This window comes from Patagioenas fasciata, chromosome 2 (assembly GCF_037038585.1).
Source record: "Patagioenas fasciata isolate bPatFas1 chromosome 2, bPatFas1.hap1, whole genome shotgun sequence".
Classification (NCBI taxonomy): Eukaryota; Metazoa; Chordata; class Aves; order Columbiformes; family Columbidae; genus Patagioenas; species Patagioenas fasciata.
In genome coordinates, this window is record NC_092521.1 from 49,110,433 (window position 1) to 49,135,063 (window position 24,631).

General features: G+C 43.9%; 1 protein-coding gene across 4 annotated transcripts in view; it reads right to left on the reverse strand.

Annotated features, from left to right (window-relative positions):
- Positions 1 to 4,665: 4,665 nt before the first annotated feature.
- The window catches only part of TAF4B (TATA-box binding protein associated factor 4b), an 84,143-nt gene continuing 64,177 nt past the window's right edge, over positions 4,666 to 24,631 (reverse strand). For 2 of the 4 annotated variants that reach the window (XM_065831346.2, XM_065831345.2), the window contains exons 14-15: positions 22,004 to 22,123; positions 8,878 to 10,714 (exon numbers count right to left, since the gene is read on the reverse strand). In XM_065831346.2, coding sequence (XP_065687418.1) covers positions 10,547 to 10,714; positions 22,004 to 22,123 — 288 coding nt within the window. In that variant the 3' untranslated portion in view covers positions 8,878 to 10,546. Of the gene's footprint in view, positions 4,839 to 8,877; positions 10,715 to 22,003; positions 22,124 to 24,631 lie in introns of those variants that run through there. The other 2 variants (XR_011737448.1, XR_010650919.2) reach the window with 2 other exon arrangements.

Consider the following 24,631-nt stretch of genomic DNA (forward strand, 5'->3'; position numbering starts at 1 on the left):
AGCACTGGGGAAATTTGCTGCTGCGCTCCTCTTTTCAAGTTGGGGGCTTTTTGGGTGACTTTGAAGTAGGAGATACTCATTTGTACCCCCAGATTAAATATCTTCAGCTCTGTCCTGTAGCATGCTCTTGCATAGTGTGAAAAGCAAATAATGCCCCTCCAAAAGAGGCATTGTGGGCAAATGTCCCTACCTCGGGCAGCACTGCTTTGGTTTTACGGTCCAGGCTACGTACGGCTTTGAACTGTTCAACGTAGTGACTCTGTCTCACTAAAGTCTGTGGGACAAAATGGAGGTGCTGCTTCCTCACCACTTGTCCAGGGGGAGAAGGCCAGCACTGGTGCAAGTGGCTGTTTTTACCCCCTGTGGGGAGATGGGCACTGAGGATCGTCCGTCCCTCCAGGCAGCTCAGCAGGGATGTGAGGGAGCAGCAGTGATGTGCCATGGTGAGGGACAGCACTGGAATGAGGCAGCCTTAAGGGACTGGGAGGGTGGGTTGACCATATCGGGCTGCAGCACAGGGAGTATGGGTTCCTATAAGCACTTGTAAGCCTCAACTCCAGCCTGTCAGCACTCTCTTCCCAGCGGAGGGAATGCAGCTTCCCCTAGAGCATTGAAAACAGGGAGGGAAATACCCTTCAGAAACTGCCCAGATTTTGTATTTGAAATTCAGACCACCAGTCTTGTGATTCCTGGAGATCTGATTCATGCTTTTTGAACGTGTGGGTTTGGCAATACTGTGCTTGCACTTAGAGACATTTCCCAACCCTTTATTTTCCCCAGAGGTGTTCTTTTTTCCCTTTTTTTGCTCTTGTGTATATAAAATAAACTGCTTGGGGGTTAGGGGAGTTGTTACCGATAGCAAAACTCATCTATTAAATTCACAGTGAGCTGCTCACTAAACAACAACAACAAAAAAAATCCCCCGCAACTTTATAGTCTAAAATAACCATGGCGGGTTGGAGCAACTCCTTCCCGCTCCTGCTTTGCCTTCGGGCTGGATAGACTGGGGAAGGGCTCCTTTCCCCAAAGAGCAGCGGAGAAAAGCTGCCCCTCAACTGCACCATGCTTGGGGCAGCGGACAAGCCCTGGACCTCTGTGGTAGATGTGACCTGTCTGTACCCACGTGTTCTGTGGGAAAACTGAGCTCCTGCCCCCATCGGCTGCTCTGGGGATGGAGGTCTTGAGTGCATGCGGGCACACAAGACCCTAGGAGAGCATTTAAGTGCCTCTCCTGTGGTCACAAAAAGAGGAGGGGTTTGTTTCAGGAGATTAAGTTTAAGACTTTTGGACCCGTATTCAATCAGATTACCAAAAAAAAATTGTTTTTTTCTCTCAAACGTTTTTTTCATCCAGTCATGGCAGTGACTGTGTATCACCGTACATACCAATCAGGGGCACAAGTGCTACCTGAGCTCAATAAAATAGTACTAATTCCCCATAGCCTGTGCTAAGCACCATTTGTATTCCCACAGACTGCTGCTGCCACAATAGAAGACAAAATCCCACACCCATGGGAGTGGAGACTGTTTTCCATTCCCCGCGAGGGATCCCTGCCCACTTGAAGACAGGGCAGCAGTGAGGGAGAAAAAGGGATCCCCGCTGTGAGGGAGAGGGTTTGCAGGGTGCCAGCCTCAAACTGGGCAGCAGCAGGTTCTGAGTGCACAGGGACAGGCATGGGAGGTGCTACGAGGTGTGTTCTTGTTGGTAGGTTTGGGACTCATGGCTGATTTCAGGAAAGGCCTTTGTCATGGTAAATATTAGGGAGCTAAAAACAGCCCCTGCCACTCTAAGAGTCCACTGCTGCAAGAGACATGCCAAGGAGATCCCCAGAAGATACCACATCAGGAAGGGGAACTACCTAAAACTAGATGGAGGGAAAACCCCGACTAAGGGCTTTAGCTGCTGAGAAGGGAGCGCTTCCTTCTTGCAGTGTTCACTGTGGTGCCACAGAAGCCTAATAGCAGCAAGTTTTTGTTGGCATCACAGCAAAGGACAATTTGAAGGAGACATCTGAAAGAGAACAGCTTAATAGTCTAAAAGCACTGCAGCTGTGTGGGACAGCCCACCTCCTTTCTGCTGTAAGTGCACACAGGGGTCTAGGAAAGAAAAACTGCTCTCCCTCCCAGCTGTCCTCCCCATTGGAAAAGGCAACCTGCTTCCCCAGCACCTTGGGAGGCTGGAGATGACAGTGGAGATCTTTGCAGCCAGCACTCCTCAAGGCTCTCCAGAAGTCACATCCAAGATTTGGAAGCTCTTGAGAGGGCTAGTGCAATGGAAGCGACATTGGTTAGTAATTAACGAAGGTCATAGGCAGAGAGAGTAACTGAGCCCTATTTTAGCCCTATTCAATTTGATTTAACATCTCAGCATGATGGAGGGTCTCCAGGTGCTCAGAAGACAATTGGTCTGCTATAGAGATCTGTGAGCCATTAGCCCTGACAAGCAGTAGCTGAGGAGCTGCTTGTGCACGTCTTCCTATGGAAGACAACCAAAGCAGTGAGCCTGAAGAAAGCTAAGAAGGGATGGTAGTCATCCAAGGGAAACAGATTATTTGGGAGATGGGGAAGAGAATTGGCATAGCCATGGAAGCTGAAGAGGAAGGCAAGCTTCTGGGAAGAGCAGAAGTGCCCAAAAGGCTGTGCAAAGGTGGAAGCACTCAGTTTGGTCTTTGCTTGGTCATGACCATTTCACTTGGGTTTCACCTGAGAACAGAAGTTAAAGCCAGGCTGGAGGGTGCCCAGACAAAGCAGACAGTTCATTCCATGTTTAGAAATGATTCCCATCATTAAAACACTGCGACAGGGCAGCAGCCAGGGAGACCAGCAAGCAAAGGTGGGCAGTGCTACAGCAGGTTTGTGCTGTAAGGCATGAGCATGGGGGCAAAATGCAAAACTAAGGCAGCTGTGGTGGGAGAGGGGAGGTGGGAAGGAGATGCAACAGCACCAGGTGGAGGAGATGAAAGGCAAGAGTGGGAAAGATGAGCTGGGCCACTGCTCCTCAGCCAGGCACGTCTGGGGATCTTTGTTCAAAGAGCCAGGGAGTGCTTGTGCCATATCTTGATGTCAGGAGCTGGAGCCCCTTTCGTATGGCTTACTGCCCATGATGGAGACTCATGGAGCCTCCCTGTGTCAAGGACACCTCCTCAGCATGAGGCATGTCTGTGGAGGCTGAACATACAGTGCCATGACAGATCAAGGAGCACCCAGTGGGACTGGTGGGCACAACGAGGGCTCAAAGCCCCCACAGCCAGGCCTCCCTCCCATCTCCCTCCCTTCTCATCCTCTGGCTGAGAGCCACCAGACCCCAGTCTGGCACAGCTGGGGGGCAGGGCAGTCCCGCAGCAGCTCTGCGGCCCCCGGCAGGCTGGGCCGGGCCAGGCATGCCTGGTGGCCCTGGGGCGGCAGGGCGGTGCTGGCTCCTCCGGGCCCTCCGCCAAGCAGGCGTCTTTCCCAAGGGCAGCTCCGCCAGCGCAGCCCCACCGCCCCTCCCGGCACTGGGGTCCCTGGGCAGGAGCTGCGGGCAAGTTGCTGCTGGCTCCCGCCACCCATTGCCCCTGTGTCACCCACCCTGCCCAAACCCTGCGCCGTTTCGACTTTCACATGTCAAAGTGCCACCCAAGGCAGGTGACAGCTATACAAGGCTTAAATCCTTTCTCAAACATTCTGGGGGAAAAGAAATCGCAAAAAGAGGCAGCACCCTACCCTCTGCCACCCTGCAATGGCTGGGCTGTGCCTACCTGCCTTTCTCCCTTGAGGGACGCTTCCCCAGGGTCACCTCGTCTTCCCCGGTCCAAGCTACAGTCAGACACTGCAGGACTGCAAAAAGTCTAGCCTGTTAAAGAGAAAAAGCCTGAAAACGCAGCCATTTGGGAGGTGGAGGAGCCTCACCCAGCTGTAGGGATGTCTGGAAGACTCGAGTCCCTGCAAAGTTTTCTTAAATTTTGACTTGATCAAGACTATAGAGAAAAAAAAAAAAAAGAAAGAAAAGTCTCCTGACTCACTCTCTTCCCAAGACTGCCCTAGCCCTGAGCGTATTCCCTGCCTTGGGAAGTGTTGCAAAATCTGAGCTTGCCCTGCAGGTATCTCTCACTAATTACTGGATATCCTGGTTTTGTGTAAGGACACAGGCAGAACCTTCCCACAGGTTCTTCTTTACTGCATGGGAAAAAAAGAAACAAAAAACGAAACACTGATTTCTGTTTCAGCATCCCGAGCAGACTGCTGTGAAGGGCTGATTACCCACTCGAGGGGATCTCTTTCTGGAGCCATCCTCCCCAGCTCTGGGGCATCACTCACCAACAGTCTCTAAGAAGCAAAGAGTTTCAAAGGCGTAAAAACAACCTTACTTTAAATATTTGCCCTCTGTACCTGAAGTTTGGGTCACTTTCAAATTTTTTTCCCCTGTAATAAAGAAGGCTCAACCTTTCAAATTAGAAGCAAAGACTCTGAATGCTCTGTGAGATGAGGCCCGTTTGAGTTTGCACCGCCCGCCAGCCATTGCTGCTGAAGGGCAGGGTGCAGAAAATTACAGTCCTGGCCCTGACAAGAGGTAGTACAACCCTGATTACCATGTCAGCTCGGCGCAAGGCAGATGCTCACACGGGCTGTAAGCCTCCATCTGTGGTTTATTCACATCAGCAGAAGAAAACTGCTCTGGCTCTGAGAAGTTGACTAGTCTGCACTGTATCTACACATGTTCTGCTTGTTCCGGATTCTCAGCATCAGTGAGGCCATCAACTCCCATGGACAGCACACGTCCCCCTGCACCCCGCAGTCCTTCAGCTCTGTGACTGGACCACAGCACTGGGCTGCAGCTGGTGATAATCCTTCTTGCCACTCCTTCAAAGAGAGATGAGATTATTTCAGAGGGATTATCCCAATTGTAGGAAACATGACATTAAGAACAAAATATACATTGAGCAGGAAACAATGATTTAAGGGTTTCTTCCCAAATAGAAATTACTCAACAATTCTGCTTCATTAAATACATAGTCTACATATAAATGTCTACCTACTTTGATGGATCTTTTTTTTTCTAGAAAGGCCTTTTTCTGTCATTAATCTAAATGAAAGCCATTGCCAAAATGCACATAAAGGTATCACCAAAGCTCCTGGAGAGAGGAGCAAGCTCTGTCTTCAGTCCTCTGAGTGCTTTCTCTTTTTCCTACCCTCCCTTCTTGAGAAGTCCTGCTGATCAGCTCTTCAAGGGAGTCTTTATTCTCTGCCTAATTTTGCACACAGGTATCAAAGGATTTTAACATATTAAAACTTGAAACCTCTTCAAGAATTTGTCTCCTTCCTCTCTCCTTGTTGCTAGAGTTTCACACCTGGGAGCTGTTATAACTCAGCCCTTACAAGAAGTAGGGTATTTCTTTTAAAAAGTTACTTAGCCATCCTTATACTCTCAGAGAACATGTATATTCACACATAATTACTTGAAAAAAATACTCTCCCTCCTCCCTTCCAGCTTCTAAGGACAGAAATAAGAAACACCTTCAAATAACTGTAAATAATAAACCCCGTCACGCTAAACACTTCAAAGTGGAAGAGCAAATATCTCAAGAAGCTTGGGGAACTACACATAATTATGAATTAACTCTCAAAACCAGATGATCTGTCAGATAATTTTTCATTCCAAATAGATTTAAAAGTAATATTCCCTGTGATCTGGTAGACAGAGTAACTACTTACTGGTAACTGCGATTCTTCAAGGAAAGCCTGTGGAGTGGGAGCATTCATGCCAAGTGTCTAATATGAATATAATTTTTTTGCCTTAGCAGTGTCCATGCAGACGACCTCCACATTTGCACCAGGGCCTCAGGGTCAGCAGCCCTTCAGTGACACTACTGACGGGCAGAGCTCTGGAGAAACACACACTGGTCATCCCTGTGGTCTCAGTGCAGGTCCTGTATCTAGCCAATGTCCACCTGAATCATGCAAGACAGGGCTTGATAGCCCTCCCTACTTCTGAGACAGAAACAGACTTAGGAGATACCTGGAAGAGCTGTGGAACTGTGAGATGGGAGCTGTGGAAGAAAATGGATGACCGACTCTGATGTGGTCTCCAACAGGAACTTTAGGTGGCTCTACCAGGGAAACATCCCTTGGAAGGTGGAAAGTACCTACTGCTGCAAGGACCTTACAGAAAACTCTTGACTGAAGTAGGACTTAATGGTAGAGATCTCAGCCACCATCAAACACAAACTTTCTGTGAGGATCTGCTCCCTGCACAGAAAGTAGCAGCCCCAGGGCTGACATGAGCTGACCTGCACCACCACCTCCTTCCACTCCAGTATAACCCTTTAAGTCCAGGATGGAGATTCTCCTTTTCCTTGCTCCTTCACAAAAAAACCCTTTCAAAAGCAGGGTGCTGGAGGCAGCCTATACACAGAGAAGAAGGGGATCCTGATGAGAGACTGGGTAGCAAAGTTAGCAGCTAACACGCCAGAGTAACCGTAGGGAGCAGGCAAGAAGTGACCAGCTCATGCCTATAGTAGAAGTGGTATGAAGAGGTGGAGCAAGGACTGATGTATCTGAAAAGACAAGATTTCTTGCTTATTCCTTTTAAGTGTTATAAAGCCAAAAGGGGTGCTCATCTGGCTCACAAAGGGCCTGCACCAAGTGAAACACTGGCCTTGTAACCTCCAGATAGGCAGCCTTTCTACCAACTGAGAGTGGGACAAGCCACCGACACGTGGTAACAAGCCCAGTACCGTAAGTGGAAAACAGACACGTCTGGTGTGCTACATTCTTCGGTCTCGGTAGTCAATTTCATGCTCATCAAAGGAGCAAAGCCTTCACTGCAGATTGCAGTTATCTCCAGACCTGCAGGCTCCAGACATGGGATTTTGAATAACAATGGTTGGATCCAGCTCTTGGAGGATGTGCAGACATCATGTGTGCTACGTGCACAGGGAAGTGTGTGCAGTGCTTGGCCTCCAAAACCCAGCAGCCCTTGTTTGAAAACTTGCTGAGAGCAAGCCCATTTCATCAAGTCCAATCACTTGGACTGTTTGCCCCTTCAGGACATCCTCGTTTGCTTTTGTCTTTCCTTCTTCACCCCAGTGATTACAAACGAAGAGGAAAGCAAAGAACAGAGCAAAGAGATGAAGCTGGAGAAGAGCTGACAGCACTTTTGCTGAGCACAGTGCACTCACATGGCAGGACACAGGTGCCTACAAGAGAGTGGGCCTGCACAACTTGATGCAAACAGTAGCCTTAAGCTACTCGTGTCAAAGTGTCCAAGAGAGTGCAATGGCTTTGAGGAATCATCTAGCAATGTCTCGCGGGCCCTGCTACCTTCCTCATTAAACCTTGAACAAAGCTGCGGGGTGTGTTAGCGCACTCCGGCTAGTCTTTCCCAGGGGGAGAAGGGAAAAGCTGGAGTCAAAGACAGTGCAAAGGGCTGGATTTAGCATGGCGATAAGGGGAAAAAAGCAGCAGCTGAAGGAGAAAGAGTACAGGACACTTTTGTTACCAAATAACACAGAAAACTTGGCAAATTATGCTGCTAAGATAGTAGCAGTCAAGAGCCAGCAACAACAGCTTCCCCCCAACTGTATATAATGCTTTCTTTCAAGGCTGAATATTTGAGTGGCAAGGACAGTTGCCCAGGCAGCTCAGTGCATCAGAAATAGCCACTATGCTACCAGGCCACCTGGACAGCAATAAGTGCCTGGAGCAACACTCAGACCCCTCACAACATCAGTGGCATACATGGCTCTACTGCAAGGTTCCCAGGCTTGAATACGAGCATCCCAAGAACTAAGAGGCAAGGGAGCATCATGGCAGGGTTTGTCCTCATCACATTATGACTGGGATTTTAGTATGCCCATAAAAGGCAGCAAGGTTGGGCCAAAAGCAGGGAATTGAACCCCTGGTCATCTCTCCTTTTAATTCCTGGTGTGGCTGAGCAAAGACCAAGTGTCTCCTAAGTGCCATTTTAGAGGAAACTTGTTAATAGCAAATCTGAGCTCGAATGAGGGGCAGGTGGAACACTTGGGAGGGAAACGAGTATTTTTAACCTTTGCATCAAGGCCTCATCTGTCCCTGTCTGAAATCAGGCCTAAAGATCTACTGGAAAATGTTTCTGAAAATGTCTGCTGCTCCTCACAGCATAAATTTGGGGCTTGGCGTGTGTTTGGGGCAGGGGAAGAGGTGGCACAAAGGGAGGAACCACTGGGGAGAGACAACCTGCTATGGCAGCAGTGAAAGCAAGCAATCTGCATCGCAGGCAGGCCATAAAAGCACTTCAATCTCGTCTATCATACTTTATATACATCTGTTTATCAATAAAGTTTTTTTCTCCAACATATTTAACTATTGCATTGGTTTAAAGAAGATGAAAAGGCAGGCCAGTAAGCAGATGGCCATCTTTTTCTCCAGCCTGCACTTAATTACATGTGAGTTGCTTTAAAAATAATTTAGGACAACGCTTCCAATGCACATGGCTAGAGTCTGAGACAGCTCCTGTGTTTTTACTTCCCAGAACACAGGCAAAGCACTCACCTCTACCCAGCTGCTAAAATAACCAAACCAAACCAAACCAAACCAAAAAAAACCCCAACCACCACCAGACTCTGTGCTGATTGACTTGTGGAAATCAGACAAATGAGAGGCTGCTTTTTCTCCCTGCCCACCTCCCTTCAAGTAATTCTTCACTCCATCACCTAGTTCTGTTTAAAAACTTTAAATATAGATGTTTATCGTTAATACGTGATGTGAGGCAACCATGCCAATTACTGTGATGTGCAGATAGCTGGGGCTTGCTCTCAGAGCCACGCCATTAGTCATGGTGATGACAGCTTCAGACGCTGAAGTTCTCACATTAGGAAATAAAGTGACCGATTTATTATTTTTAATAAAATAATCACTTTAATGCAGTATTTAAAATAATTTTAAACATCTGATCAATAAGATACAGTACACAAATATGGAAAATGCTGCACTTTACATAAAAAGTAAAGCTAAGCATTTAATTATAGAAAACAATTTTGCCTGATGCCATCAATATCTTGCAAACCATAGCTTTGTCAAAGTACTGCTTTTCTTATATATTTATATATATATATGCTATATATACATATATAAATAATTTACAGCATCCATTTACTGGATTTTTTTAACTACTGTTCCAACAAAAAACCATAACTGATTCAAAACGTAGTGAATTTGGTAACTATCTGCAGTGGTTCTGACAGTGGAGGGTGTTTGAATCATCGCTTCAAGTTTTGAAGTAGCATGCCAAACAACCATTGGAAGCTTGTTCCTTAAAAAAGAAAAACAAAAACAGTTTCAGCAGGAAGCCATTCAATACAGTCAGCGCCTTTCTCACAGGTCCTGGAAAACAGCCATGCTATACAGCACTGTGTCATAGGAGGCAAAATGTATGGAGGCTGGGGAGAAGGGTGACCCAGGGGGTTTTCCTTCCACCACAAGGCAGTGTATACCAGCAAGTAGAGAGAAAATCTTTGAATCTATTCTAGCAGTCTTAATAATCTGGAGTTGTCCTCCTCACTGAAGGGAAAACAGGTAACTGACTAAATACTTTCTATTTGGGAAGTTTCCCTGTTATACCACACTGAGATATTAAATCAATATTCTAAACAAAGCAGTGAATCCTGTTCTTTGCAAACACTTTTCTCCTTAAGAGAGCATCCAGCTGCAAAACTTCAATGCATCTCAAGTTTTCCCTTTTTTACAGTCAGCACATGTTGCTTTTGTTCATTTCTTTCCACATCTATGCTCAATGGCAATGCTATTTTTTATAGTTACAGGAAGATAAACTGTTTCTTCTGTTCACCCTTCCTTTTTAGGCTCTTTCACTCCTTGTATTCAAGTTTAGTAACTGTAAGTTTTCCCCCAAACATCAAAGTATGCCCTAACTACACTGCCTGATGTACTCCAATCACAAGAATGACCAATTTGTTCACCTTCCCTCAGTCAGTTTCTCAGAGGAAAGGGGGAGGCAGGTGAGGCCAGGGGGGGTGAAAGCACCCCTCATTCCTTTTTTCTTGCTACTTTGCTCTCCACAAGCAAGCATTCAGTCGTAATTCTAAACCCAGAAAATTTAAGGAGATGCTGAGTCAGATAGGCAATACATTAGCATGTTGACTGACTGCTGCTTCATGATTAAATACAGTTGCCATGCTATGCAGTGCCTTTAAAGTGTTATTTGTTTGCCTAAAGAGGTTGAATTAGAAGAAGGCACTACATGTAGAGCAGATGTTGCAGACTCTGGAGTACTAAAGCACGTGACATACCTAAACTAGGGGCACATATCAAGCCCTCTGAGCCTGCATGACAGCTAAATGCAAGCAGGTAGTCAGGTGCTTGTGTGTGCAGCTCAGTGTTTTCACTGGTTTAAGTCAAATATTACTAAAAACCCTGCAGGTGATAAGTTAGGTATTTAATAAAAATGTTTATCTGTAAACAAAGAGTTATCCTTACAATGGATCATTTTCCACAAGTTGGAATTCCAAGACAGTGCAACAATGCTTCAGTGTTTTCTTTGGCAGTAGACAGCAAGTTGAAATGTAAAATTCAAATCACTTCAGAAGAGCACGGTACAAGGTTAGAGAATGCTTCATCTCCCGCTCTTGTTCCATGCAGAATATCAAGTCCCTGAGACAGACACGGGTTATTCTTGGACAGAGCAGCTGTTTTGTAAGGCCAAAACCTGATGATCCAGGAGCAGTTCCATTGCCATTCAAACCCTAAGTGGGGGAGCGAGAGAGAAAAACATTAGAATTCCATATAAACGCAAGTCTTTAATCAAACTCATTGGATTATAGTGCCTGTTGCATTAAACTAGTCTGCTGATGTTCAGCTGAAAACCAAAAGTCCTTGCACATTGGATACTTTAAAAGACAAAGCAAGCACTTGCCAGTTAATGGTTTATCTCAGTCAAAGCAACCAGAAAATTTTATCTTTCCTTAAAACTATGTTATTTTGGTAAGGTAAATAACTGCCGCTTCACTGAAGTCATACTACAGAGACACATGCTCTAAGAAAGGACAAGCTAACTACAAAGAAGGTACGACCACAGTTCCTGTGCAGAGCCCCAGGTTGTGCACCGTTTTTATTCCCACACTTGCAAACCTCCCAAGCTCTAGATGTTCGCATCTCTTGAAGAAAACCATCACGGAGAATAGGCTTTAGCCTTGAAACACAGCCAGGAGAAACTCTTACCCCAACTATCACCTGTGAATTGTCCTTTAAGGCAGTAACAAATACACACAGCCGAAGCACCCGCGTGTTCAGAACGCTGTATCTGCGCCTACCCATCTCAGTTGGCCGCCCTGCTCGGTTATGAAAGCACAACTGGTAGGAGATGATGATGTTTAGTAGTTATACATTCAGGCTACTGGAATGAGCAACCCCCACGCATTCCAAAATGCCCCAAGATTTATTATTAGGGGTGGGGAAGAGGAAGATTACCATGAGCTGCACAATAGACCGGCTACTTATCTTGGAGCCAATCTATGCTACACAGCCAGTCTCTTATCACTACTGGAGGGTTCTTGGTAATGAATGCAATTTGTACAAATACGAGTGCTCAGTCTCTGTAACTTCAGCAAGGCAATGCCTGCCAGCATCAACACCACTTGGAGATGGTGTTGCTTGGATGCCGTGTTAACTATATCAGTTCTTACCCTAACGCTCTCCGCAAGACTTCAGCAAAATGACTTTGCCCACTTTGCTTAGAGAAATCTGGTTAAAAAACTCCATATATTAGAAACAAATACCAGTGCTGGGCTATCTATAGCAGCGAATGCTACTCTTGTTAGGGGGGAGGCATTGAAATTTATTTTAAAAAATGAAGAGATTGACCAGAGAGCACACACTAGCCACAGAAAACCCAGGGCATATTGCTGAAATGGAAGCTGTATTTCTCACTAGCGGCATGCAGGGTATTCAGCACCATTTCATTTGCTTTACAGTCGATACTATTAAACACTACAAAATGCCATCATTTCAAACTTTCAGTTTGTTAAATGGCTTGGAACAAAGGCGTGCATAGGGAAGACTGCTGGCCACACTGCACAGAGAGGGCACCGCTGTCCTGGTAAGACACAAAAGGGTCACAGTTCAAGTTTGTCATATGACGACCCTGAAGGATCCAGGGAAAAGATAGCTCTGCAATGCAGCTGCCAGCATGGGTTGAAAAGGAGGTCAATCCAACAGGATGCAGCAGAAGGCCTGAGGCGACGTTATAAATGAAACAAACCCCAAGGGTTTTCAGTAACCCAACAGCAATGTCCTTTATAATTCAAAGAACTTTATGGAGGTGAAAGTATTTTCTCTCTAAGTAGTCATTAGACTAGAAGTCTTACCTTTAAAAAGACACCAAACAAAGCCACCTCAATTCTATTCACCCCCTTACAAAAAGGAGGCAGACAGCACAAATCCCCCTGCCTGCTTTGGAAGCTGTTGGAGCTGCAAGATGCTATACAACAGGGCAGAGGTGTCAAGCTGCCTGCATTTGGGACAGTTATGCACTTGTTTCTTCTTAAATTCTTACCCCATGCCCAGTGCAGAGCCATTAAGCAAAGTTATGCTGTAATATCACACACAAAATCAAGCTTATCCTGGAGTCCTGTTTGCTAAGACAGCTGGTTCATACTTTTAAGTTTCATGTAACATCACACCAGCTTATCAGAGCTACTGAGCGCAGCATTTCAGGGACTCTTTGACTGCTTACTGAACATACTTAAACTGACAGCTGCCGCCACATCCAAGTTAAAAGAAAAGGTCCTTCTCTTAAAGCGCAGATGGTTTCAAATTAAAGAAGCCAACAGACAGCCTGGGTCATTCCAGTCCAGACTAGGACAGCAGACAGGCTTCGTCTGGTTGGCGAACTCACCCAGCACCATATGCCTAGCTGCACAGAGCCCTCTGCGTGCGTCTCTCAATGAAATTTATACAGTGATGAGCACTAATTCCTTTTAGCTTCTGTCTTCCACAGCTGCATCAAAAGATGGATCTTTTTATGGTTTTGTTTTGGACTTTGGACCAAGAAGCGGAGGGTGAGGTACTGCCTGTCTTTTTGTAATAGAACATTTAAAGAACCAGAAGTGAAAACACTTGAAGATGACATCTGTGCATCAAAATGAATCATCACAGGTGCCTCTGTTAACATCCAAAACCTTATTTAAGAAGTGCCAGACTCTGAGCTCTCCAGTTCACACCAGGGACACTTTAGGGGAAGGTCCTCTGCTGCTCAGTTCTCAGAGCCTACTCTTGAGCAAGTCCCTGTTGGGCAGCAGGTCGAACTTGTCCGGCCCTAGCAGTCAGCAGTACCCTCCTTTAAATCTCACACACACCTTCCTGCACAGAAGTTCCCCCACACTGCTTTTGAGACCTTAATACCCTGGTTAGAAAAACACCAGCCCACTCCTTGGCTCTATTACATTCCTCCTAGTTGGGCAGTGACCACTTGCATCTTGCTATTTTGGGCGATTCTTCACTGCCAAAGTCTTCAGACTACCCCAAGACAGCTTTGTGAATCTCTTCTGAGGGGAAGTGAAAAATGCTGCTTTGCAACCAGGGCACAGACAAATACAAAGATAAGTGAATATAAAATGCATCCCTGCAGAACCAATTCTAGCAAAGTGTACTGCAACCAGGCTGTACCCCCCTTCTGCAATATCTAATTTTAGTGCCTTAACTAACTTTTTTTTTTTAAATCAGAAACACTCTTCTTCTCCACAGTGGAGGCTGCAAGAAGTTCCTGTCTTTTACTGAGCCCCAAGCATGCCATTTTCCTTCTGAAAGAGAAATGATACAGAGACACACCAGCATAGATACCACCTGGGTATCAGCAGCCGTGCTACAACAGCAACAACAGCTTCAGCCCAGCTGACAGACCCTGTCATGGTCAGGTAAGGTACTGTGACAATGGGACTATGCACCATTGGAAACCACCCTTCACAGTACAGAGACCACCAGCTGGCTTAAAACCACCCCTGTGAGGCCACAACAGCTGCAGTCCTGCTTTTGGCCTCTCCTCAGAGCTGAATCAAATCAGTAGCTTTGCCAAAGCAACACACCGTCGCCTTTGCTTGATCCTCAGAGCCTTTTATATACACCTGACAGAGATCTGTTATTCTCTGTGATCTTGGCAGCAGAAGACACGATAGGAGCTCCTGCAGTAGTCCCACGCCTGCTGTGTAGCTAGTCTTGTTGGGAGGTTGCTCCCAAAGCCCGTCTTTAAGATCTCTAGAGCTCTCTCCAGTGGCTGGACCAAGAATTAAATACTAGCTCTGAAAAGGCACGAGTGAAGCTGATAGGAGAGCCACAGCTCACAACAAGGCTCTTCTTTTACCTCAGCTACCATCATCACCTTATTCTTACTCTGAAAGGTATCCGGAACATGTGACCTACAAGTCTGCATCTTGGGTACTGACAAGGATATCAAAGGTGCTCAGAACTATGCTATGGGCCCTGACACAAAGATCAGAGGGCTCTGCAGACACCTTCCCTCCCCCCAAGTCTGGGTCAGGCTCAATGAGTGTTTCTGGCAGAATACACGCTCTCTTCTCAAATTCAACAGCTTCGTACCAATCACATTTTAAAACTCTTAAGAGGTGGGCACTTCAGGGGTGCAAAGCATTTGGTCAAAAGTCAAGCCAAGAGTTCTCATTTCAATTTTTGGTGTGGCATAAACACATCCCAGAATCAGAGCCAAGATCCCAAGAGAGCAAACTGTCATTGCAGCTCTGCTGTGCATTATAAAAAGACCAACGGCAGAAGGAAGCAAAGTCGCAAGACAGTTTTCAATGACATCTCCAAACAGTGAAAAATTACAGCTGCATGCAGAGATGTCGTTACAAGGTGGTAAGAGCACCTACCAAACTGGAGCAAAAGCATCCAGGTTCAACCCCCAGCTCTGTCACCTGTGGCCACACTGAGGTCTGTGACATCTACTGTACCCTGTACATTAGTTTCCCAGCTGTACAACACAGAACACATTCCTGTCTCACAGGAGGAAAAAAGGTTAAAAATCCATTAACAGACTGTAGAGTGCTCAAACACTTTCCTGGGTCTCCCCCAGCAGCAAGGGGGAAGGAAGAGACCCTGTCAGAATTGAGACAGTTTTGCTTGTACAAATAAGTGCCTAATTTAGGCCGGAGAAAACAAAGTGTAAGAAGTTGCTACTACTTGGGTAACGAGCCAGCCTATTCTAACAAGCCTCAGTCTGACAGAAATACTCCCATATTCACAATACTAAAATACATTACTCAATAGTTATATAATCCTTTTTAAAAAAAATAAAGTTGGTTGTGTTAGGTGGTTGCAGTTTTAATGTTTTTTTTTTTTTACCTTCTAGACCAGGGGTGTCAAACTCATTTTTGTGGGGGTCACATCAGCCTTCCAGTTGCCTTCAAAGGGCCAAATGTAATTTTAGGACTGTACAAATGTAACTATTCCTACTGTTCTAGACCATTAGGATAGATCAAGCCAATGTCTGAAAGGCTTAAATCTCTATTTCCAGGCTGCTTCTCATGCAGCTGAAAACAAACGTATATTTATGATGTTATCTGTAGTCTACAAAGAAGTCTCACGAAGCTGTAAGATCTATATAATAGAGAATGCTATTCAACTATGCATTTTTCCTCATATTTTATTGCAACATTCCTGCAAGTCCTTTCAAATGTAGGCAACGGCATGTTTTACATATTGAAACAAATCACTGCGAATGTAATGTCAGTTTATTCACTATTATGCCCAAGATTCATGTACGCATGTCACTTCGTATGGCTACATCAGATGCTTAATCTGTACCTGGAGGTAATGAATACTATACAAATATGTCATGTTAGTTAATAGACAATTATTAAGCTGAAATTTTCTGGCTCTTTGCCACATCATTTCAAGCAATGTATTGTCAACTAAATTATAAATCTCTTGACCCTTCACATGTCATCAACATTTGTGCACTACCAATATGTTCAGCCTAAAGCTACAATGCAATTAGTCATTTAAATTGCAGATATCTTTCGCACATATGAAGAATTAAGTTCATCTCTAGCATGGAGAAGGCACGATACGGGCCAATGAACTGTATTTCTGAAGTGTGTGAATGGCAGTCAAGAATATTTTTGCCTGTTTACATGGGAAAAAATTCACATCAAGTATATGGCCTAGACTGACAGCAGCTAGGAAATTCAGCACTGAAATTGAAACTCTCTAGCTGACAGGGCTGCGCTTCGGTCTTGCAGCAGATAAGCGAGATGCTGAAGCCATATTTTATAATTGCAGCAACACTTTTAGCTCCCCTCTTCCCCAAAGGTATGACCACTCTGTAGACTCTCCAATTGTCTGATAGCCTGAATGAGAACCAGAAACTGAAGTCAAGGGTCTGCATATATTAAGCATATGCGAAGTAGAAAAAAAGAAAACTCCTCCTGTATCACTTTAGACGTATAGGATGGGGTAAGGGGTGTAGAGATACAGAGAAAGAGAGGGAAACCCCTTGAGTGGAGAAATAGATTTTGTGGCCTGGCTCTGAACACCTGCTTACATGCAAGTAGTCTAGGTCCATCTTAAAATTATTGCTTTTAAATTAATTTTCTGCAGTTTTTAAGAAAATACTTTAGCAGGCTATCACGTACCAATGCCACACACCAGCCAGCAGCTCCTCTGCACCCCATGGATACATACAGAGAGCAGCAAACGTATCGTCAGTCACTGCAGAACCAACTTCTGCATTTAATTCACATTTAAACACAGTCACTTCCTTAACACCAGTACTGAAACTGATGAATTATGCTAGTGTGTCCTCTCATTAGAAGAGCTTATGGCCAAAAAGGCAGCAGTAACTTTTACAGCTATGGCTTGTAAGAGTGCAAAGCCACACACCCACTTAACTACCACATATCCCTCCTGCAAATGCCAAAAAAATGGAAGTGATTCAATCATAACACAGTGGAAAAAGGAAAACATCTCTCTTCCTCGGTCATTTAGAAGACTTAGGATTTTCTTTCATTCTGCAGAAGAGGACTTGTTGCTCAAAGGCGTAGCTCTTCCTGAGTCAGCCTAAAGAGCATTTCCAAAGCTTAAACAAGCACCATATACAGAATATGTTTAATCGACATGCGTACCACCATCCTAAGCTGTACGGCAAGATGGGTAATTTTCAGTTCTCCTAACAATGGTCAGATGTGCAGACACCTACTAGCCCTAGAAGAGGACACGCATGTTTTCTCCACCCACAATCAATAATAAAAATGGAACAATGACCAGTGTGGTAAACAAGACATTTCTCCCATTTCCTCTTGCCAAACTTCTTCCCAGAAGGAGAAGACAAGCTTATTTGCGGACTGCTGCATTAGATGTGTGTCACTCTGGAAGTATCACGTTATTTTATGCATGTTGGTCAGAGCTAGGAGTCTGACAGAAATAAAGCACTTGAATGGCTCTGAACTGACCCCAGGATATCAGCTGCATCATTCACTTCTGTAGCAGCTACTTGCAGTAGCCTCAGTTTCCACAGCAGAGGCAGACCGTGGGTGGCAAAGCAAGAGCCACACGTACTGACAGAGCAGCCAGTCTTGGTGTGGGACAGAAGAGCCGAAAGCGTATCTGGAAGGAGGAAATTTCCTTTGCCATCAGACCAGGCAAAAAGAAAGAAAACCCACAAGATTTACTCCTGAGTCAGTTAATGTGACCAACCTGGAAGAAGGCAAGTGAAGGACGTGCCACCAACAGCACTTCAGGGCAAGACACATGCATCACTTCAAAGTAGTTAATGTGTTACCACTGAGCCAGAAAACAGATCAGAAGCAAGCAGTATGCCAAAAAATTCAATTAAGTTTGCCTGTATAAAGCAGAAGAATGGTCCAACCACACTCTTTAGAAGTTGACCATAAGAGTAACAGCCAGCCTCCAAACCCTACTTTCAAAGAAGTATCTAGACTTATTTTCCTTCCCTTCTGCATGATACTGCACAAATATACTGCTCTCAATTCAAGGCCAAAGAGGAGCTGGGAGCTGAGACACCTTTCGATAGAAGGAAAGAAAGTTTAAGGACTCAGAACTACAGCCTGTTTCCTCACAGCAAAAAGAAGTTTTAAATATTTGCAAGGGTTTTCAGACTTCTAAGACTTCAGTTACAGTGAGAATGAGACAAAGCTGTTTCCGAAATAGCTGTGTCATCAGAAAAAGCAGTAAAACTTAATTCAAAATAATCCTTGACTATTTCTCAGCATTGAAAACATCATGGTGCATGTTACCAACCAGTAAAAACTGTGAAACAAAACACAGAATTGGGGAAATAAGTCTGTGGCTTCAAGTATACTTGTTTGTGATTTGTTTTAGAAGTGCTCTCCCTTCTCAAGATGAGTTATTTTTCAATTCTTCCCACCCTTTCATTCATTACTGTTCACCACATGCCCCCCAGAAAAGGAAAAGAGGTGGGTAACAAATACACAAACAGAAAAACACATATGAATAGAATCCAAAGACTTCTCCCCCTTATTGTATCCAAAAATGTCCAGAGGGACCAAAATGGGATAGATTAAGATATTACCACCTCTGGAATACAAGTAGCACCAATTAACACATTTTCACAATAGAGGGATTTTCTTACCAGGGCTTTCTCAAATTACTCTTTCTGAACAATACCATTCAAATGTTAAGTTGTAGTGAAGAGAACATGTAAAACTACCCAAACCAGTGTTTCCAACCAGAAGGAGAAAAAGAGTTCCCATTATACTGATGCCTTTATTTTTTTAATTCGGACTGGTGCATTAGCCTTATTTTTTCATCCCATGATCTTCAAGGATTTCCCTCTATTCCTGTTTCAGGTTTAGTAATATACAAGCAATAACCATGGCAAGATATAGTTTACCCTTTTTATGTTCCTTTTAGGGTCCAAATTAGTTGACAGACATTCCTCCGGGCAAGAACCTCTTTATTTTCTACCTGTCATACTATAAAGTGGTGTGGCTGCTGGTAAACAGGCTCCTAGTTGTAAAGCACATGCTCATGTTCTAGTTGCCAGATTAAAATAATCCATAATAGGTCTCCTTAAAAGACAAAGTAAAGAAAGCAGAATTTCAGAGAACAAGATAGGATGAATGTGCAGCAATTGGGCATTCAACTATCCCAGGAAAAAGATTTTCCAGAAGAGGTGCAAAACCAGATAGCAGAGTACAGAGGAAGCAGATACCTGGGGCTGAAGAACCATCCCAATTAAACACAGACACTCATTTGTGGAGAAAGGAAATACGGCATACCGACAAAATGCTGTTCCTAGCCCCTCACACCTGTTATTACAGCAGAAGGTAGCAGATCTCATACCAACCCAGTCTCCTGAGCTCAGTCTTCCACTACCCATTATACTTTGGTACTGAATAAAGAAAGGGAAATATATAACAAACCTGCTTACAGTTTCACTTTCTAAATACATACAGTAACTGACTATTTCTTCCCTGTCTCCTCAAATACCTTAGGGCTTCAATTTACATCAATAATGGCTTGAAACAATTCTTTTCCTTTAATTATTGCAGTAGGTAACGATAAAAAGAAGCTGAAGAGAGTCCACTTTGCTCCAACCCAGACGTAAGAGATACAAACATTGTACAAAGAACATTATCCAAGGAAAGCTGAAGTCTTATTTAAAATCTCAAATGCAGTTAGCAGATATTTCATTTGATGCTATCAAAGGATCAATCATATTAAAGAATAACTTCTTCCATCATACCTGCCTACCAAGATATTAGGCTTAAAAAAAAAAAAAGTGATCACAGGAGCATTATGTACAGATTTACTCCTTACTATTGCATAGTCAGGAAGTTCTGACACTTAAGACTACTTGAGAGGAAAGCTGTCTGTATTTGCAATTTGAAATGAGAAAGTACATCCTGCCTGTTTAAATTATTCTCAGACAGGTTACCCAAAAAGACGATTTTGAAGATGCCCAAATGTGTATCAGCCTAAGGCCATACTGTGCTTGCTTTCAGTTTCAAAGACCTCCTTTCATCTCTGAAGAATGGAATGTTGTTTACTGCTCAGGATGTTTTGCCATGTTATCATGAATGTATTGCAAATGTTCTGCTTCTTGAACTAGAGAGTGTCTGTCAAAACCATTCTTTATTCTACAGAAGAAGTCTTAAGCCTTTTATAAATCCTGCTCAGATATATTGGGACGCTTAAATGTCTAAATCTAAACATCCCTCTCAAGTTTGCTATCTGCATAATTTCACAAAAGAGAAAAAAGGTCTGCAGAGAACTGCTTTCTGGCAGCATGAAGCCCAAGTACCATGCACTGGAATGCAAGATTGCATGTGACAAACACAAGTAGATGCACTGGCAGAATTACTTTGACCTATTGCCCTTACAACTCAGTGTAGTAATGCACCTATACGAAAAGCATTTTAAAATACAGCGGGTAAATTTGTGACAATGAAATACTGTCAAGGTTTATGGTCAGTTTTAGGCATGTTATGTCCAGGTTCTTTTAAACTGACAATGTAAATAATGGATCACCACCTTTAGCAACACTGTTATCTGTCTTACTTTGGCACAATCTCATGCAGCTTTTAATAAAGCAGACACACTGCAGACGATGAGAAATAACTGAAAAGTACCTAATAGGCAGACTTGTTAAATATTCAGAAACAAATCCGGCAATAATTACAGAAAACCACTACGAAGAACAGGAATAGTTACTCAATAGAAGCTTGGGGGAAGAGGAGAAAAGGATGGGGAAAACTGTTCTTGTGCTAGACTTATTTTTTCAAGTTTTTCCAGTGGTATTATAAAAAAAAAAAAACCAAAACAACAAAACTATACTTTCAGCTTCATGTGAAAGCACATTAAAAAACTTCAAAGAAATGAAGAATAGCTGCTCAAAAGCTGGGAGCACTGCTTTCTGTGGCTTGTTTAGATACAGATTCCTTCACTTGTGGTAAAACAGGGAGCGCTCAAGGAGCTAATTGTGTCTCCATGTCAGAGAAATGGAGACCACTTCACCTCCTTAGTGAGATGTCTCATCACAATCCAGGCTGAAGGAAAACCCTACAGGACAGAAGCCACCTCTATCTCCTTTACATTGCAAATAACTGAGCTTCATACAAGGTCCTTCCAGACTCCAGCATATAAAAAAGCTGGAGTATTTAAGCTTCCTCTGCCACAAGAATGAAAAAGACTTCAGGTTCATCTGAAAGGACAGAACCTTTGGCACCACTACTTCTACACAGGAGTTACTTTCCAGGCTCCTGCTCACTGTGCTTGGGTCACAACTAACCAGCCATTCACTTGAGCGATGCTGAGGCTTCATGAGGAAGAGGGGCAAAACAGGCAACAACACTTGAGCGACAGCTCACAACAGATTTCTCCCTTCTCCAGCCAAGATGATCACTAACAGAGGTAGGCTGTCAATCTCCTTGTAAACACCTTGTGCAGCCCCACAAGCTTCCCAGGTCCCAGAAAAAGTTAATCTCCAGCACAACATTAAGAGATTTGTTCAGAGCAAGATTTGTTAAAAGCACCTTCCAGTCACTTTTACAACACAGCATGAGGAACCAAATGGTCTAGCTTTTATTTCTTTCTTTATTGCTTTTTGGGGGGTCTAGCCAAGGCAAACACAGTATAATTGAAAAGAATCCCTATGCATTGTGCATGGAAAAAAGTCCACAGCCAAATGTCAAAACAAGAGCCATTTCAAAAGCCATCCCAACAGTCATCACGACTTCAACTGAGAGGCCATGACAACCATCTGCTGTGGAAGACCACCACAGCTTCGTTACCCTCCACTGCAGACGGAAGTTTCTCCGAGACATCATTTCACTCAGTCCTTTACACATAGTGCTTTTAACCACAGTTCTTCCTATAATACACCATTAAACATCCCCATCAAATTTACCAGAAACAATCCTTTGAAGTATCTAATATATGGACTAGTTTTCTTACAGTATGTAACCAGCAATTTCTTTCTACAAGGAAAGATAAGAATAATTCAGTATGAAGATACAACAACATAAAAGTCATCTCCGTACCTCCAGCCCAGATCCAACATTTGATGAATCCAGTGGTCTTTTCTTCCTTGGTCCGATGGCTGCCAAAGCTGTGAGGTTGGCTTCTCTTTGTTGCATTTGTGCTAACTCCAATTGTTGCATCTAATTTAAAAAGAAAACAGCTACATTAATTATGGTATACAGTATTCTGAAGGTCTTGGTTCTCCTTATGGCACCTTCAGACAGCTCTGTAGTCCCCCCTGAAAGAACGTATTTCACAGCATTTTTTTCCTGCCTTTCTAGACAGCTTTCCAGTATTTTGGAAACATTCCAATACTCAGTCATGCTTAGAGCTTTGAACACTAATGATCCTATAGATAGTACTAAGTAACACTTTTAATAGAGATAGCATTGTGGAATCAGTGGAGCCTTAATAGAAGGTTGCTGCAGCTCCTCAGCTCATAAGCTTTACCATTTCTGATTAACAGAAAATATTGATCAGAATTGCTTTATGAAGCTGGACTAGTTTTAAAAAATGAAGTTACCATGTTGTTTGAACTGGGGATATTCTTAATTCAAAATCTCAACTCATGACTGCACAAGCAAGACACTCAATTTCTTCATGCTGTATTACCTGAATCCAGCACTCAATATTGCCATTCCGAAACATCTTATTATCCAACTGAACAGGACGCTTACTTTTCACCAATATTCTTTCTTTTCCCAGTACCTATTTGAATCTTCAGGCATATCTGAAGCAAGTTAGAGATACACTGCGTATATTTATTTTCACTCACCTCCAAAAGCTGTTCAACACAAAGAAATCCTTAGAAACAACCTCTACTTGGGTTAGGTAAACTTGGGATGAGAGAAACCCATAATCAAGAAGATTAATTATCTGAGCATTTCAAGGTACATACAAGTTATTTCTATTGAATAACTATAGATGCCAGTCACTCTGGAGCTCAACCCAGTGAAGTCCTCTCATAAACTTACTATTAATATCTTGGACGGGCCTCCTTGCTAATACAATTACACTGCTTTCAGATCCACCAGCTGTCCAACTTGGAGCGTGGGTGGAGGGGGCACGCTCACTCTCTCTGTAGAGAAGGAAGGTTTTCTATTTACACAAGTTGAGTTTGCCCTCAAACACAAACCTCTAGGTTTGATGTTAATCTTTAAATTAAATGATCCAACACACAACTATAACAGCTCCTTAGCCCATGCTCTTCCCACTCACGGAATCACAGAATCACAGAATGTTAGAGACTGGAAGGGACCTCAAAAGATCATCCAGTCCAGTCCCTCTGCTGGAACAGCAACACCTAGATGAGGTTACACAGGAAGGTGTCCAGGCAGGTTTCGAATGTCTCCAGAGAAGAAGACTGCACAACCCCGCTGGGCAGCCTGTTCCAGCGTTCTGTCACCCTCATGAGAAGTTTCTTCTCAAATTTAACCGGAACCTCTTGTGTTCCAGTTTGAACCCATTACCCCTTGTCCTAACATTTGTTGTCACTGAGAAGAGCCTGGCTACATCCTCGTGACACTCACCCTTTATATATTTATAAACATTAATAAGGTCACCCCTCAGTCTCCTCCAATCTAAAGAGACCCAGCTCCCTCAGCCTTTCCTCACACGGGAGATGCTCCACTCCCTTAATCATCTTTGTTGCCCTGAGCTGGACTCTCTCCAGCAGTTCCCTGTCCTTCTTGAACTGAGGGGCCCAGAACTGGACACAATATTCCAGATGCGGTCTCACCAGGGCAGAGTAGAGGGGAAGGAGAACCTCTCTCGACCTATTAACCACCCACCTTCTGATACATCCCAGGATGCCATTGGCCTTTCTGGCCACAAGGGCACAGTGCTGGCTCATGGTCATCCTGCTGTCCACCAGGACCCCCAGGTCCCTTTCCCCTATGCTGCTTTCATTCCCCAATTTATACTGGAACCTGGGGCTTTGGATGGGAATTCTTCACATTCATGGATGTCCATGTCTTTAAAGAAGGCACAGCCATATCATTATAGCAAAGCATCCAACTCTCCTCCCTTCCCTCAACCCAGTAATTCATTAAAAAAAAAAAAAAAACAACCTCATTCAGTTAGTATAGATATTTTGGTTACTAAGCTTGCAATACACAATATGTTTTTGCTTGCTTTTCAGCTCCTAGAGATCTCACTTGGAGAACAAAAATTCAGCTGGTAAAGAAATGAGCTCCTAGCACCTACACAGCATTAATCCCCCACTTGCTACTATATCACTAAGAATCCATAATTAAAAAAAATACCATGGGTTCAGGGGGCAGAACAGTGGTGTCTTTATTGTTGTCAAGAGTTTGTTTTTTCATTTGGGTTGGTTTTTGGGGCTTGGCTTCACCCCCCCCCGCCAAGTCTGTTATTTTAGTTCAGATTGGTAGACTCGATCTTACTTTAGTGATGCTGGCAGATTCACATCAAGTACTGCAGCCAGTGAGGCTATTTAAAGAAAAACAGTATTTCAGTGCAAGATTCCTAAAAGGATACCCTGCCTCACAAGACTCAAAATATACATATGCTCAAGATTTTTCAACAGAAACTGGGGAATGCAAGACTTTGATGTACATATGTTGAGTAGTTGTTGTGGGTTTTTTTTGCTGTTGTTATCTGTTTGGGTTTTTTAAGATGAGACATCA